The sequence below is a fragment of the Lampris incognitus genome, chromosome 17, assembly GCF_029633865.1.
Source record: "Lampris incognitus isolate fLamInc1 chromosome 17, fLamInc1.hap2, whole genome shotgun sequence".
NCBI lineage: Eukaryota > Metazoa > Chordata > Actinopteri > Lampriformes > Lampridae > Lampris > Lampris incognitus.
The window spans coordinates 37333705-37352171 of NC_079227.1; the positions used below are offsets into that span (position 1 = coordinate 37333705).

General features: G+C 44.9%; 1 protein-coding gene across 1 annotated transcript in view; it reads right to left on the bottom strand.

Moving 5' to 3' along the window:
* atrnl1b (attractin-like 1b) overlaps positions 1–18467 on the bottom strand; it is a 169809-nt gene that overhangs the window by 60796 nt on the left and 90546 nt on the right. The window contains exon 25 of the mRNA XM_056296653.1: positions 12806–12867. Coding sequence (XP_056152628.1) covers positions 12806–12867 — 62 coding nt within the window. The remainder of the gene's footprint in view (positions 1–12805; positions 12868–18467) is intronic.

An 18467-nucleotide genomic window follows, 5' to 3' on the forward strand; every position in this document is an offset into this window, starting at 1 on the left:
GTAGGGTCATCAAAACTCGGAAACGACAAGAACAATAAATTGAGTGTACCATTACTGACACACCCCCTCTGCGTTTCTGAGTAAGGACATACACAGTCTCAATAACCCCATGGATGGCACATTGTTTGTAAGGCCTATTATCCATGTTGGTGGAATAAAATTGTATACTTTTTGTTAAAACTTAATGGTTACTTCACTTAGTGGGCCATAGATTTCAAGTTTCAAGCCGGACTGAACCCGACATTACAATTTTAGTTAGGCAGCAGCATAGCCTGCAGTTTTTCCAAGCTTGTGTTCTATGAAACATTTATAAGTAGCCTGTTTGTTGATTGTGGTGGCTTAGTAAATGTATTTTCCCACGAAGAATTGTGTTCATACATTTGTATGCACGTTAAGCAAGGAATCGGGAACATTTATTTTCCCCCAGCCCATAGCAGTGCAACACAAAGACAAAACCACATATCCAAAAACTACAAGAACACATATATCCAAACTACAAAAAAAAATAAACGACTACATAAACACAACCTATCCACAAAAAAAAAAAAAAAATCACTGTCCAAGAGAGCGAACACCAGCCAGGATGACTGTTGGAACTGCCGGTCTGCATGGGCTAGCAGTTAGCTTAGCCTGCCCCACTTCCGCATCCTGTCAGACCGCCCTCGGTGTTTCGTCTTCGGGCACAGCTCCAGACAGGGCCGTGGTCTCTGGGCCCACAGGACGCAGCAGACCAGGCTCTCCCAGCCAATCCAGTGCCAGCTCTCCCAGCCATCAAACGAAGACAAACTTAGACGCAGACACGGACAAAGACACTAAATGGACGGTACTCGGTGAGGCCGCCTCAAACGTGAATCTCTTAGTGGTATGGAACGCTGGACCATACCAGCTTACTTTCACCTGTGATTACTATCCCATCTTATTTTCATTGTACCACGTTTTACTGTGTTTGGAAATTAAGACAGTAGAGTCGTCCACCCCATTCAAACATAATGTGGTGATCAATCATTCAAATGTGTTCTGTGTGGCCATAGCAGCTCCAGACCAGCCTGTTTTGAAGCTTAAATTATTAATTGAAAAGTTAAAATCAAATTTCAAGCATGAAAAATTAAAACATCAATAACATTTCAGTTATACTGACCCATAACCCTTCTTTCGCTATTTAATGACCCAAAGCATCGTCAGTTGAAATACCTCCACCAGAATAGAAGGTTTTAGATCGGTAATGGAAAATGATTTTGCTGTAATTTCCCTTGTAACTTTAGCTTAAAATGGACAGAACATGACAAATATTATCAAGAAATAAAACATACATTTTTCAATAGACTGAATGTTCTGACTGATTACTTCAATTAATAATCCTAGTCGGTAAATCATTACTGAGGGACATTCTTCATGATGCGAGTGCTCTTGGGATGAAAAATATGATTGATTGAGAGTTCCTACTTCATTATCCAAGTGACAGATGGAAATGCAGTTATATTACACACCGAATGGATATTCTAGTGAAAGTAAGGGCTTGCGTAGTTGGCACAAGATACACATCACTACGCAAACAGGTTCTCTGGTCAACTTGTGGTGTGAAAACTAGAAATATATGCAGCATTTTTAGTGTCACGTTTGTGTGCAAGATGTATACGCAAATGGTTTTGAGATGATGTTGACCTCTCTTAACAGGCACTAAACATGTGCAGCCTGCTCAGAGTGGCTTCAAAAAATATTCACCCCTGCTGATGTAAAGTGTCCCAGTTTTACTCTACAGTAAAATTAAATTGAAACATATTCAATAGGATTTATGTTCTATTCTATTGCCTTTATTTGATAAAATTAGATCATTTAGATGTCTGATGATAAGTTATTATCTGGTATGATCTTGTCAAGCGGGCGGCACGGTGGCGCAGTGGTTAGCGTGGTCGCCTCACAGCAAGTAGGTCCTGGGTTCGAGGTCCATGATAGTCCAACCTTGGTGGGTCATCGCGGGTTGTCCTCTGTGCGGAGTTTGCTTGTTCTCCCCGTGTCTGCGTGGGTTTTGCTCTGGGGGCTCCGGTTTCCTTCCACAGTCCAAAGACATGTAAGTCAGGAGAATCGGCCGTACTACATTGTCCCTAGGTGTGAATGTGTGTGTGTGAGCCCTGTGATGGCCTGGTGGCCCTTCCAGGGTGTCTCCCCGCCTGCCGCCCAATGACTGCTGGCATAGGCTCCAGCATCCCTGAGAGCAGGATAAGCGGTTAAGATAAGATGGATGGATGGATCTTGTCAATTTGGCAATATTTTACGTCGGATGCCCTTCCTGACACAACCACTAACCCTATGTACAGGGGCACAGGTAAAGCGCCGGATGCCATCCCAGTATTCATGGACTTGGGTCCATGCCTGTCACCAGTCAAAAGCTGGATCAGAGACATCCGGGTAGCATAGCGGTCTATTCCATTGCTTACCGACATGGGGATTGTCAGTTTGAGTCCCCGTGTTACCTCCGGCTTGGTCGGGCGTCCCTACAGACACAACTGGCCGTGTCTTTGGGTGAGAAGCCGAATGTGGGTATGCGTCCTGGTTGCTGCACTAGCACCTCCTCTGATCGGCCGGGGTGTCTGTTAAGGGGGTAGGGGGAACTGGGGGGAATAGCGTGATCCTCCCATGTGCTACATCCCCCTGGTGAGACTCCTCACTGTCAGGTGAAAAGCAGCGGCTGGTGACTCCACATGTATGGGAGGAGGCATGTGGTAGTCTGCAGCCCTCCCCGGATCGGCAGAGGGGGTGGAGCAGCAACCAGGATGGCTCGGAAGAGTGGGGTAATTGGCCGGATACAATTGGGGAGAAAAGGGGGGGGGGGACCAAAGAATATATAAAGTTGGTGACAAATCCAAACATATAACAGTGCATTATAATAGCAAAGAACAAGCCCAAATATATTTTTCTTCAGATGCTGTTAATGTGCAGAGCTGCAAAAAAAAAAGAAAGAAAAAAGATTTGTGAACTTCCCTCATGTCAGTCTTGGGAAAAGTCTCAACTTTCTGCGTTTGGTCTCAACCACTTTCGGCTTTTATTTCAACTTTGGTTGGTCATGTGTTGAACTCATTCTTGCTGTCCATGGACCTTCTGAGTAATGTTCCCTTCTCTGATCTCAGGCCTACAGTTATTGCAGGTAAAATAGAAAATAAAAATCAATAGTGTGACATGGTCCTCTAAACTCGTTAAAATTGGCACACCATTTTAGAAAAGGCCTACATGTTGATCTATATAGTTCTGCAAACCGGTCTTTAAAAAAAAAAAACACCTACATAAAGAAATGTCAACAGCCATTTGCCTTTTTAAGGTACATTAACCTGAGGAAGTACTGTTTGTGATGGCATTAATGTGTGATTAAAGTGCTTTAATGTGTGATTAAAGTGCTTTAACGATATGGCATTAAAATGTCAGAGGTGCTATGATGTTGCTAGAGACAATCTGAGGGGTATCTGGAATTAGGCCTGCAAGCATATTTTTCAAAAACAATGACTCATGCGTAAGGATCCCACATAACCTACATCAGTGCACATATTGCAGAAATGTGTTCATGAAAACACACACACACACACACACACACACACAAAACCTGAATGAACTTGGGCAAGACTTGGTACTGACTAATCTAGATTCATTAGGTAGATAAACCTCAGTTGCCAAGACAAGCAATTAAGTCAAGTCACTTAAAAAACCCTCTTCGTCACCTTAAGGCAACCCAGCCACTGAGGATGCACAAGCCAGTGCATTCTTAGTGCCGATCCCAAGCCCAGATAAATGGGGAGGGTTGCGTCAGGAAGGGCATCTGGCGTAAAATCTTTGCCAAATCAAATATGCGCATCATAAATCAGATTTCCATACCGGATCGGTCGAGGCCTGGGTTACCAACAACCGCCACCAGTACTGTTGGCCAGCAGGGTGCCAGTGGAATCTATGCTACTGTTGGGTGAAGGAGAAGGAGAGGGGGAAGGCATGTCCAGAGGCAGCAGGAGAGGAGGAAGGGTAGGAGTGTGGAGGTGAGAGTTGGAATACTGAATGTCGGCGCTATGACTGGTAAAGGGAGAGAACTGGCTGATATGATGGAGAGAAGGGAGATAGATCTACTGTGTGTACAAGAGACCAGGTGGAAGGGGAGTAAGGCCATGAGTATTGCAGGAGCGTAAAAACTCTTCTACCATGGTGCGGATGGGAGGAGAAATGGGGTAGGGGTAATCCTGAAGGATGATTATGTCACACGTGTGCTGGAGGTGAAGAGCGTGTCAGACAGAGTGATGAGTATGAAGGTGAAAATCGAAGGTGTGATGATGAATGTTATCAGCACATATGCCCCGCAAATTGGGTGTGAGATGGAAGAGAAAGAAGAATTCTGGAGTGAGTTGGATGACGTGGTGGGGAGGGTACCCAAGGAGGAGAGAGTGGTGATTGGAGTGGACTTCAATGGACATGTTGGTGAAGGGAACAGAGGTGATGAGGAGGTGATGGGTAGGTATGGTGTCAAGGAGAGATATGTGGAAGGACCACCACCATCTGATGGTGGATTTTGCAAAAAGGGTGGAAATGGCTGTGGTGAATACATATTTCAAGAGGAAGGAGGAACACAGAGAGTGGAGGAAGGTTCACACAGGTGAACTACATCTTATGTAGGAGGTGCGATCTGAAAGGGGTTGGAGACCGCAAGGTGGTGACAGGGGAGAATGTAGCTAGGCAGCATCGGATGGTGGTTTGTAGGATGACTTTGGAGATCAAGAAGAAGAAGAGACTGAAGGCAGAGCCAAGGATCAAATGGTGGAAGTTAAAGAAGGAAGACTGTTGTGTGGAGTTCAGGGAGGAGTTAAGACAGGCAGGTGGTAGTGAGGAGTTGCCGGATGGCTGGACAACCACTGCAGAAATAGTGAGGGAGACAGCTAGGAAGGTACTTGGTGTGTCATCAGGACAGAGGAAGGAAGACAAGGAGACTTGGTGGTGGAATGAGGAAGTACAGCAAAGTATACAGAGGAAGAGGTTGGCAAAGAAGAAGTGGGATAGAGAGATGAAGAAAGTAGACAGGAGTACAAGGAGATGTAGCGTTAAGTGAAGAGAGGTGGTGAAGGCAAAGGAAAAGGCGTATGGCGAGTTGTATGAGAGTGTGATTGAACATTGTTAAAAACACTATTAGTATTCATAAAAGATATCAGCTGAGCTGAAATTACCTTCTAAAGAGCCTTAGATAAAAAATACATTTTGAGATTGGTCTGTAGTTACTTAAGGACAGGGGATCCAAATTAGGTTTCTTTAGCAATGTGTGAACAATGGCATGTTTAAAACCTGTCTGTGTCTTTTTTTCTGAAAAGACAACCCTGAAAAAGCCGATGCCAGCAAATCTGCACCCCTCATTTGATGTCGCCATTTCACTAACACTGAAATATACTCAGCTGCTAGCTTAATATTCAGTTCCTACTCTTTGCTTCCTCACCTAAATTCCATTAACAGGGTATCTGCACACTTTTAAAGTACACATTTAATGACTTTTAAATTAGTGTAAATAGAATATTCAGACAGTTCTTCAGTAAATGTTCTGAATATTCAAAGCTTGAAAAAGTTATTTAGGACAGCCTTAGCAACAACTACATTGTGTGTTAACATTTTTGTGATAAAAGATGATAATGAAGACTTTTTGTTTAATTTTCTCTACAAAGAAATCGGGCATAATTTTGGTCGCATTTTATGAATGAAAGTAAATCCTGGGTAAATATTCTGGAATCAAATTTTAATACACCTCACCTTTGGCAAGGATATCCATTATCCAGGCCAAGCCTTGAATATCAAAAAAGTATAAAACAGTTGCTTTTCCCCTGCTTGTGCTCTCTAAGGCCCAAATTACATTACATTTAAGCCTTGGGGTTTTTTCTTCAGAATCTAAGGGGTTTAATGAGGCTCTGCTGAGTGGATTGAACACTTGTCCTATTGAGGCCATAAGGTTATTTCATCACTGCCCATCTTTCTTTCTTTGGCAGATGAAGATGTCACACAAAAGATTTCTTTTTTCATTTCTCGCCGAAGCTATATTTGGATATCAGGGTTGGGAAATCAAGACCGATGCTGAAAGACCCTTTTGTTATATGTCAAAATCAGATTTCAGACTAATTTTCCACTGCCTTTGGTTATTATCCGCTCCCTGCTCTCCACAATAGACTACTTGGTTCCACTCTTTGCACTCTTCGACTAATTACATGACACACTTTAAATCGGACTTAAAATAGACCACCTTTCTTCACCTCACTGCTTGGGATCATCCAAAACAGTAAAGGCTCTACATGTTTATGCTTCCAAAATATACACGGAATTGTTGATCAGAAAACAACCCTGAAATTAAAAACTACGCATTGCTGTCAATTCCTAATTTCTTGGTGCTAAACTTGGTGCTGCAACTAACAATTAATTTTCAATCGTTAATTAATCTACCTATTTAATAAAACAAATACACTCACCATTGTATTCAAATGTTCTATATTTTATAATGAGGTGGATTAATTTAGATAAACAGATGTAGTGATTGATTGACCCTTTCTATAGCTGGTGTGATTGAGAAGATAGGTTATTCCAAACTATCCGAATCATCAATGCTTTTGTACTTGCTCTGTTCAGGAATTACTGTTATGTAGGGCTTTCCTGTGAAAAACACAACTTCAGTGGGCTTTGGTGGGCAGGGGCTCAAGCATAAAAAATGGCTCCCTCTAATACCCCCACCCCACACACACACTATATCCAAAACATCAACACCGATGTTTGCCACATTGCCATTTATCATCCCAAGACATAGGATGATAATTCTAGGGGAACACATTATTCCATGAAGAAAGCAAAATATAGAGATGATGCAATGGAACCGCATTCAAACAGATATCTCATACCTTTTAACTACGCACGTTTCAAAGCAGCTTGAATCAGTTCATCTGGATACAACGTTTATTGACGGATACGTTTCATCACTCAACCAAGTGACCAATTCAGTCTGAAGATGTCACTTATACCTGATGGCTACTGATACCAACACCTGATGGCTACTGATACCAATACCTGATGGTTACTGATACGATGGCTATTGATACCACCACCTGATGGCTATTGATACCAACACCTGATGTCTGGTGATACCAATACCTGATGGCTATTGATACCAACACCTGATGGCTATTGATTGAAATAGATTAAGTTAAGGTTAATTAAAGTACAGATATTTTGTTGTGATAAACTAGCTTTACTTTAGTTACTTGCCTCAATTGTTTTGTTTCATTGTGTTACAAGTCACAAGAAGAGATGTTTTGGAAGTGTAAGTATTTCCCCCAACTGTGAAAAGAGAGCACAGCTATTTATAGGCGAAAACATGGAAGTTAGGCTAGAACGGAACCATTTCCTTGTTTATATCAGGAATGCCTATGTACATTTAAATCCCTCAATGCACTAAAAGTACACTTATCTGCCTTCACACCAAAAGTCTGCATCACTAAGCAAGTGTAGATTTACTGTTAAGGTTTGCTGTCTGACGTGGGTTTGCGGAGTCTGGTTTTGAGACCGACTACTCACCTGCATACGGCACACTTAAAAGTAAACCATAAAGCCAGGTGCCTGTAAAGTCAAGACTGCAACTTTGAAAGCAGTGTCTGCTCCATTTTCAAAGTGCATGAGAGTAAAGTACACAAGGAACAGAACTGGAAGAGGTTCAAGTCAGAAGTGATTGGTGGTGATCATGTAAACCATGACAGTGATGCTGCACAGGAGCAAGTGTCAAGTGTTGATGATACGGAAGAGTTGGAAGAGGTGAGTATAGAAGCCAGTGAGAATCAGAACAAGCATGGTGCACATAACACCCTATTTATACTGTACTATCGCAGCACAAAACAACAGCGCAAACAAAACCTGACAGGGTAGAACAAGTGGAGGGGCCAGTCCAATGACCATTACCTCCGAGTGTCTGACCCTCCGAGGGAGGAGCTGTAAAGTTTGATGGCCACAGGCACGAATGACCTCCTGTGACGCTCTGTAGTGCATTTCAGCAGAATGAGTCTATCACTAAAAGTACTCCTGTGCCCGCCCAGCACGTCATGGAGTGGGTGGGAAGACATTGTCCATGATGGCACATAACTTCACCAGCGTTCTCCTCTCAGAAACCGCCGCCAGAGAATCCAGCTCCACCCCAACAACATCATCGGCCTTGTGGATCAGTTTATTGAGCCTGTTTGCATCTGCTACCCTCAACTTGCTGCCCCAACACACAACAGCAAACAGGAGAGCACTGGCCACCAAAGACTCATACCACATCCTCAGCACTGTCTGGCAGATGTTGAAGGACCTCAGCCTCCTCAAAACGTAATGAGCCTTGTGATTTAGAAAAACAGATTGAGCACAACTTAGCATCTCTTCTGTTAAAGATGCAAACTGTTCTGCACACACCAGAGTGCTGTTCAAGTAGCTGATCCTCTAGGAACATCAAAGCTGATACATAAAATGTGTGCAGTACACTAGGTCATTGCCAACATACCTGCAAAATATAGGACAACTCTTACCTCAATCCTGCTTGCTCTGCTATGGAATACCTCCACAGTCAGAGTGTGGTTATGCAAAAGTTCTGCAACCTCTTATCTAAGCTCTTAAGTCATTGGAGCAAGATGGTATTTACCTGGAGCAACTAGGTGCAAGTGTGAAAGGCATAGTCTTATATATTGCCACTAATAATCTTGATGCCCATTCCCTTGCAGGATTGCTGGAGAGCTTCACTGTTAAAAAGTTCTGCAGATTCTGTTCGGCAAACAAGTGACGCTCAACAACAAGATGTATGTTCTTGTTTCTTTCAACTCAGAGACAAAGACTCCCATGATAGGCAGGTGCCGGAGGTGAGGGAAGACCCAGGGTTGAGTCTGACTTATGGTGTGTAAAGTGCATGTCCTTTTTTCAGAGAAAATAAGTTGCCAAAGACAAGCCTGTCATCAGCCAGATGGTACATAGACTGCCAGCTCTTTTCACACAAAGCCACATTTGTATGACTTTTGAGTATTTACAAAAAAAAAGGACTTTATGGACTTGTGTGTTCTAAATGTAATGTTGCGTAACATTTTCAGTAAAGGATTTTTGTTTTTATTTTTTTAGGGCAACTTTTTTGCCATTAGCCCTTGCACTACCATTTCTATTGTTCTATTGCATTGAATCAGAGCCCTAGAATGAGAGCACCCGCCACCACTGGATAAACGTTCCCACTACACGTTCTGCTCATTTTGTCGCCTATTTCAAGATTTTGTTTTCGCTTAGTTTTTTGGGGGGATTTTTTTTTCCTTTTCTCCCCAATTGTACTTGTCCAATTACCCCACTCTGCTGAGCCTTCCCGGTCGCTGCTCCACCCCCTCTGCCGATCCGGGGAGGGTTGCAGACTACCACGTGCCTCCTCTGATAGATGTGGAGTCGCCAGCCACTTCTTTTCACCTGACAGTGAGGAGTTTCACCAGGGGGATGTAGCACGTGGGAGGATCACGCTATTCTCCCCAATCCCCCCCCGAACAGGCGTCCCAACCAACCAGAGGAGGTGCTAGTGCAGCAACCAGGACACACACCCACATCCAGCTTCCCACCCGCAGACATGGCCAATTGTGCCTGTAGGAACGCCCGACCAAGCTGGAGGTAACACCAGGATTCAAACCAAAGAGCTCCGTGTTGGTAGGCAACAGAATAGACCGCTGCACTACCTGGACTATTTGAGGATTTTCAGCATTCTCATGTTTGACAATGACATTCCAGGGTGTTTTCGGCTTCTATTCATTGGTTCCAATGAATGGCCGCTCTGATGGGTCTCTGATTCGTTGCAGAGTAACCATCTTTACTCTAGTTTTTGTCTGTGAAGTGCCGACAAGCACTAAATACTCTTTTTTTTGCCCCATTATTCATAATTCCTAGAGAACACCACACTATGTGATTGTTGGACGTGAGGATGTTAATATCTTCAAATCGATGGAGGGCGGAGCGGAACAGGTAGCAGGAACGTATATGCAGTGCTGGTCAGTGCTCTCTCTAGGCTTGTGATTCAGTGCAGTTGAATAACAGTGCTGGTACTGCAACATTATCCAATCTGTGACCCTCAGCACTACATGATTCGGGCAAAACAGCATTACCATCCCCAGATGGGGAGGTTCAATTCAAATGGTCATGTAACCTTTTTTTCCAGTGGCACTTTGCATCATCCAGTACAAGTTAATTGCCTTGCATGAATGTCTTTTGCAATTTCGGGAGGTTGATATAATTTCCAGGGCGAAGCAAATGTGTAAATTCATCCTTAGACAGCTTGTGCCTGCTTTATCATCTCATTTTAAACGATGGCTTTGTATTATTCTTCGCTGCAACTTGATACACACATTGCTCCCAATAGGCTTTGCATGTGTACCAATGTGCAGCAAAAAGAGCAGGGAAGCGTCTCTTTAAAATCACATAGTAGAGCAGACATAAGCCATCTAAATAAAGAATTTGCTCATTTGCCCCCGGGTAATTATGTTAAGCCCCCGGAACTGCATAAGACACCCATGTAATCCATAAACATACACATAGGCAAATGCAACATGTAGCTGGGAAATGAGTATGACCATCTGGGGGTGGTTAACACTGTGTGATCCAAGTCATGTAGTGTTGAGGGTCACAGATGGGGCCAAATGACCATGGTCTTACACACTGTTGACTATGTTTTGTTTCAGGTTTGTTATGACTTCAACAGAATAGTGGGGGAAAACTCAGAGAGAACATCTTTTTTTTGGGGGGGGGATTTTTCCCCCCTTTCTCTCTCAATTGTATCAGGCCAATTACCCCACTCTTCCAAGTCGTCCTGGTCGCTGCTCCACCCTCTCTGCCAATCCAGGGAGGGCTGCAGACTACCACATGCCTCCTCCAATACATGTGGAGTCGCCAGCCGCGTCTTTTCACCTGACAGTGAGGAGTTTCACCAAGGGGACGTAGCACATGGGAGGATCACGCTATTCCCCCCAGTTCCCTCTCCCCCCTGAACAGGCACCCCAACCGACCAGAGGAAGTGATAGTGCAGTGACCAGGACACATACCCATATCCGGCTTCCTACCCACAGACATGGCCAATTGTGCCTGTAGGGACGCCCAACCAAGCTGGAGGTAACACGGGGATTCGAACCGGTGATCCCTGTGTTGGTAGACAGTGGAACAGACACCACCACACCATCCGACCGCCCTGCTATAGATACTGTTAACTAAATCATTATTGTTATTATCATTAATGGCTTGTTGATATTAAAGTTTTACTATTACATTTTGTAGTAATTGTAGTTACTGTTAACTAGATAAAATATATGAATGGTCAAACTCAAATCATAATTCTTTAATGGATTTAGTTCACTTTCATATGTTGTTTCAGGGTAGTTAATTGGTCATCTTGTGTGGTGGGCAACTGGCTGAAATTCACCATGATCATCCATCCTCTCCAGGCAAGGCTGGTCCCTGAATAAATACAGTATACAATTTCCAAAAACCACCACTATAGGCTGGTCACCAGCATGACCAACACAAATATCAGCTTAAACCAACAGGTCACCAGCAAAAACCATCAACATAGGCTGGCCACCAGCATGGCCAACACAAATACCAGCTTAAACCAGAAGGACACCAGCAAAAACCACCACCATAGGCTGGTCACCAACATGACCAAGACAAATACCAGGTTAAACCAGAAGGATACCAGCAAAAACCACCACCACAGGCTGGTCACCAGCATGACCAAGGAAAATACTAGCTTAAACCAGAAGGACACCAGCAAAAACCTACACCATAGGCTGGTCACCAGCATAACCAGCAAAAAATTACCCACAACACACTCCAAGATGGTCAGCAGCTACACCAGCACAAATACCAGGTTAAACCAGCAGGTCACCAACAAGTAAGCCACTTTATTTTGTCATTGTACAGTTGTTCAGTTACAATGAAATGTGTCTTCTGAATTTAAGCCATCCTATTGTACAGGAGCAGTGAGTGGGCAGCTGCAGCACCCGGACACCAACTCCAGTTCTTCTTTCCATTGCCTTACTCAGGAACACAGACAGGAGTATTAACCCTAACATGCATGTCGGTCTGATGGTGGGTGGAAACCGGAGCACCTGGAGGAAACCCACGCAGACACGGGGAGAACATACAAACTCCACACAGAAAGATCCTGGGACGTCCTCGGGTTTGAACCCAGGACCGTCTTGCAGTGAGGCAACAGCGCTAACCACTGTGCCATCTGCCAACTTCAGCACCAATGGCTTGATGCATCAGTAGGGAATGCTGGCTAGCATGTTATTAGTTAGCCATCTAAAGCACTGTATTAGATTATACTCCAACACTGAGTTAGTTTACAACCATACAACTGAGAAAAACTGTCAATTCAAAACATAAATGTGAAATGTAAAATGACAGCATTTACTTGGAATGCTGTCATCATGTTAGCATGCGCAGTACTTACAGGCAACTTAGAATTGTATTTTTGGTGACTAACAGGTAAGATGTTAAGACACGCGTTTAAAGGGGAGCAATGCCTTGAAGTCATAAGGCAATTAAATATGCTCTGCTAATGAGAGTGGGGTCCACCCTAATGAAGTGACACATGAAGCTACAGAGGAAATGCATGGATGGCATCTGACAAATGATGACGCGGTAGGGCATTGATGGATCAAATCCATTATAAGTATCAGCCCTGGGACTGCAGACACAATAGCAAAAACTGAGTGACTTCAGCTGTAAATCCACAAAGACCAGAGTTGACATGTACAATTTAGACAAAGATGCTTACCTGAAAAATGTCACAAAGAACTGGACAAGGTCCATTATACTGTTCTGTTGGGAAAAGGCGATCTGTAAAAAATAAAAATAAAATACTGATCACAAAAAAGTGAAAATGAAATGAAAATCAGGACATCAATATTATCACCTAACATGACATGCATTATTGGACATTTTCCCCTCTTTTCCTCCCCAATTGTACCCATCCAATTACCCCACCCTTCCGAGTTGCCCTACCCGCTGCTTCACCCCCTCTGCTGATCCGGGGAGGGCTGCAGACTACCACGTCTCCTCCGATACATGTGGAGTCGCCAGCCACGTCTTTTCACCTGACAGTGAGGAGTTTCACCAGGGGGACGTAGAGCGTGGGAGGATCACGCTATTCCCTCCAGTTCCCCCACCCTCCCCCCGAACAGGCACCCCAACCGACAAAAGGAGGCATTAGTGCAGCAACCAGGACACATACCCACATCCGGCTTCCCACCCGCAGACACGGCCAATTGTGTCTGTAGGGATGCCCGACCGAGCACGTAGTGTAGTGGTAACATGGGGATTCGAACCAGGATCCCCGTGTTGGGAGGCAATGGAATAGAATGCTACGCTACGTGGAATGACATGCTAACCTCATGTGACCTCATATCCAGCACTACTTCTGAAAAATGACATGTTTCAGATGTACATTATGTCATCCCAAGTTTTCAAACGCCTCAACTTTGTATTGTATACCATAATAAAGAAAAATAAGGAATATAATCAGAAATAATATGCCTCAAATAACCATTTTATGTTTTCAAGTTTCAAGGAAAATGTGAACATTTAATTCGAGTTTCGCTTGACATACTTTAAAATCTTACAAGAGCATATGGTTAATGTAATGGGAATGCAACCACACAGCTGAACTTTTCTCACAATCAAATCAGTGATAAAATCTCATTTATTCACTGATCTCATTGTTTATTTCATTTCCGCGTCTTGCTCTGAGGGTGAAATGACCATACTATCCACTAGGAAACAGTGCAGGATGAGGTTCCATTCATCTGAAGAAGAAACTAGAAGATGACAGTTGCAGAGTGCACCATTCAAAAATTTACCTCAGCGAGCTTACCACATGCGAAGGCAAAAATAACCTACACTGGATTTCAGATTCATTGTACTGTAAACACGCAGTGGAAATACAGCCCATGAAAACATAGCAAAGCTTATCTGTATGAAGTCTGCTCAAACAGCTGTGACCACTCAGCCAGGTCGCCCTGTTAAGAGTAATGTTAACTATTCTGTTATAGTGGGCGTCTGGGTAGTGTAGTGGTCTATTCCGTTGCCCACCAACACGAGGATTGCCGGTTCGAATCCCCGTGTTACGTCCGGCTTGGTCGGGTGTCCTTACAGACACAATTGGCCGTGTCTGTGGTTGGGAAGCCGGATGTGGGTATGTGTCCTCGTTGCTGCACTAGCACCTCCTCTGGTCGGTCGGGGCGCCTGTTCAGGGGGGAATAGCATGAGCCTCCCACGCACTACCTCCCTCTGGTGAAACTCCTCACTGTCAGGTGAAAAGAAGCGGCTGGTGACTCCACGTGTATCGGAGAAGGCATGTGGTAGTCTGCAGCCCTCCCCGGATCAGCAGAGGGGGTGGAGCAGCGACCGGGACGGCTTGGAAGAGTGGGTCAATTGGCTGGATACAAGTGAGGAGAAATATAGGCAAAACCCCCCACCCCGCCAAAAAAAAAAAACACAAAACTGCGTTATAGTAACTTTACTGAAATAATTGCTCAGAGCAGCAGGTTAACAGGACTAAATCAACAGCATGTGTTCAGTCATCGGCGCCACCAGGACATTTAAGCGCCAGAAGTTGTGAGTGTAGCTCTGAATATAATTTTAAATGTAAGCTTATATGAACCCGACAAAACAACAAAAAACCGCAATGTGTGTGAATGTGTGAATTAGTCTTCATAACTGCCTGTCAAACTGCATGCAGGTCTCTGAACTGTGTGCGTGTGTGTGTGTGTGTGTGATGATGATCAGCGCGGAGTGACATGACATGTCATTGGTCAGTGACTCAAGTTACAGCAGGAAGACCAGAAGAGGAGAAAGGGCAGAGCGTGCAGGAAGAACATCAACTCAGTCCTTCTGGGGTTTTCCAAAAGAGAAGGAAGAGAGTGAAACTAGCCTATGTTGTAACTTTTCAGTAATGGTTGAAATATGCCTGTTGATTTACGGTAGTCATTGGATTCGGCACCTACAATCATGATGAAGACAAATCCTCTTCATCATGATTGTAAGTGTTGTTGTTTGCGGGCCTAGTCTGCCCTCACTGCTTCCCCGATGCAGTGATGCAGATAGCTAACTGTTTTTATGACATGTGTAAGGAACATGCATTTGTGGGATGAGCAGCAGAGCTGAGTATGTGGGTTGCGCCCATGAAAATTTTGCCAAATCTTCTCTGCCAATACCAAACAGCTTATTTTGCTGCTGCTATTGACTCTTGTTTTGAGCTTCTGGTACCCCAGGTGCTGACAATCAGCTGCCTGATATAAGATTTACTGCCAAGAAGCATTGTTACAACAAAGACATAATCTACCAAACACACATTTCCTTACTTTTTGTGCTAAGTTTATTTACACAGGTATATGCTGAATCATTAGAACAAGAAGAAATCGCAAGATACAAGACATTCAGCTAATGCTTAAAACACAGATAGGCAAGACAAAATAGTGAGGGAACCTGTAGGCTTTGGCATGGCTCCCGGCCTACAGACCCCCCCCCCCCGCCCCACCAAGTCAAGGAAATCAAACAAAAACATACATAGTGTAACGTGCATGGATAAGAAGACACGCTGGCCGCTGGCCGGTGGGCCTGACCCTTTAGTCTAGCGGTTAGCGATGCCTCCTGCGGTGCGGCCGATACGGGTTCGCGTCCCGGCCGCGGCAGTTCCTGTGGTTGCGTTGTCCCCTGAATTCCCTACATTGGTGTCAGAAGTGCGATGGAGCGACCGTAAGGCCATCGGAAGCGCATGCGCCCTGAGGCGTGAAGGAGCTGATATGCTTAAGCGCGGGGACACGCTTCCCGAAGGAGGAGGCTAGTGTAACGTGCATGGATAAGCAGACACGCTGGCCGCTGGCTGGCGGGTCTGACCCTTTAGTCGAGCGGTTAGCGATGCCTCCTGCGGTGCGGGCGATACGGGTTCGCGTCCCGGCCGCGGCAGTTCCTGTGGTTGCTCTGTCCCCCGAATTCGCTACAATATACCATCCCCAACAGTCCTGCTTCATGAACTTTATTGAACGCGGCCATCAAAAGACAGAAAACTGAAACACAAGAACAAACCCGCATCAGTCACGCACAGAAATATCCCCAGAAGCTACCGCTAGCTAGCGAGCTAAAATACCAACGCTAGCGGGCTAACATGCTAGCGAACTATCATGCTAACGCCAGCACCATTGTGCCAAGAGCAACCAAAAATAGACTTCAGCGTTCTATAAAACAATGTTGTTAAAACAAATCACAAAAATGGCATAGGCACAGAAAAGCCTAACTTATTCTAATAACTAACTTACAGGCTGTGCTCAGTATTGGCAAACAGAGCTCCGGGCTTCTGCGTGACAGAGAGAAGACGACAGCGAGACAAACTCGCAGGTCACAGTTCAACGTAGCAAAATAAACGTAAATGTAAAGTGATGTAACCGGTTATTTTCTTGCCCGGTGCGGGATTCAATACGGGGTGTACTGCACCACAAGGCGACATCACTAACCGCTCGGCTAAAGGGTCAGACCCGTTAGCTAGGGGCTAACGTGTCTTATTAGTAGTTTATAGTGACAAGCCTGAATTTTCTTTTTCTTTTCTTTTTTTTTTTTGGGACAAGCCTGAACCTCCTTGAATAAACATAAGGCTCCGGAAACCTGCAGGAGCCAGAGCACTCCCCGCCTGACATCAGTGAATGTCAACTACATTCCTAAACTAACCCCATATTACTTAGCATCAGACAAATGATGAATCCTATCTGTTATGGGCCTTAGGTATGTTCTACAAATACCGTCCTTGAGCATTTCACATCAGCCTTTCGGGCCCATCCATCGCTGATGGGGTAAGCCTTTACGACGACTTCCACTGGCCAGTGGTTTCTTTCTGCTTGGCAATCTTTCAAAAGAACTACATCACCATCTTGAAGATCTGGTTTCACTTCACACCACTTCTGATGGCTCTGCAGTGTTGAGGTATTCCTTCCTTCAGCGAAGCCAGAAGGAATTACCAAAACTCTGGACCTGTCTCCACTGCTGTTTGTAGAGGTCCTTTTCCCCAAAATCCTCTTGAGGACTAGGAGGTGCCCCAACCTTTTGGGTGAGAAATGAAGCTGGTGTGAGGATGAGTGGAGAGTCCGGGTCACTTGATACTGGAACCAGTGGGCGCGTGCTCATGATTACGGCTACCTCTGCCTGTCCAGAACTGTGCATGTTCCATAGTTGACCATGAGGCTGGAAACGTTCCTTCACTTGGAAGCTGTTCTGAAAAGGTGAGAAAAGGCTAGGATGGCCATTCTCTAGGATGTTTGTTCTAAAGGCACCTAACGATGTAGGCTTGTGGGTTAGATCATGTAATGTAATTGGGTGTTTTAAATTGACAACAATTAAAAGTATTAACATTAAAAAAGGGGGGCCGGAGGGTGTGCTCTAATTATCGGGGCATCACATTGCTCAGCCTCCCTGGTAAAGTCTACTGTAGGGTGCTCGAAAAGAGGCTCAGACCGATTGTCGAACCTCGGATCCAGGAGGAACAATGCGGATTCTGCCTGGCCGTGGAACAACGGAACAACTCTTTACCCTTGCGGAAGTGCTGAGGGGGCCATGGGAGTTTGGACTTGGAGAAGGCTTATGACTGTGTACCCCCGAGGCACTCTGTGGGGGGGGGGTACTGCGGGAGTATGGGGTACCGGGGCAGTTGCTACAAGCCATCCGGTCCTTGTATAACTAAAGTGAGAGCTGTGTCCGCATTCTCAGCACAAAGTCAAACACATTTCCGGTGGGTGTCGGACTCCGCCAAGGTTGTCCCTTGTCTCCGATTTTGTTTGTGATATTCATGGACAGGATCTCAAGGCACAGCCAAGGTGAGGAGTGTGTCCATTTTAAGAACGTCAGAATCGCATCTCTGCTCTTCACAGATGATGTGGTTTGTTGGCTTCAACAGAACACGACCTCCAGTGTGCACTGGGGCGGTTTGCAGCCGAGTATGAAATGGCCGGGATGAGAGTCAGCCCCTCCAAGTCTGAGGCCATGGTTCTCTACCAGAAAATGGTGGATTGCTTCCTCCGGGTTGAGGATGAGTTGTTGCCTCAGGTGAAGGAGTTCAAGTATCTCAGGGTCTTGTTTACGAGTGAGGGTTGGATGGAGCGGGAGATTGACAGGTGGACTGGTGCAACATCAGCAGTAATGCAGACATTGTACCGGACCATTGAGGTGAAGAGGGAGCTGAGTCGGAAGGCAAAGCTCTCAATTTACCAGTCGATCTTCGTTCCAACCCTCACATATGGTCATGAGCTTTGGGTAGTAACCGAAAGGGTGAGATCGTCGATACAAGCAGCTGAAATGAGTTTCCTTCGTAGGTCGTCAGGGCTCAGCCTTAGAGATAGGTTGAGGAGCTCGGATATCCGGAGGGAACTCGGAGTAAAGCCGCTGCTTCTTCGCGT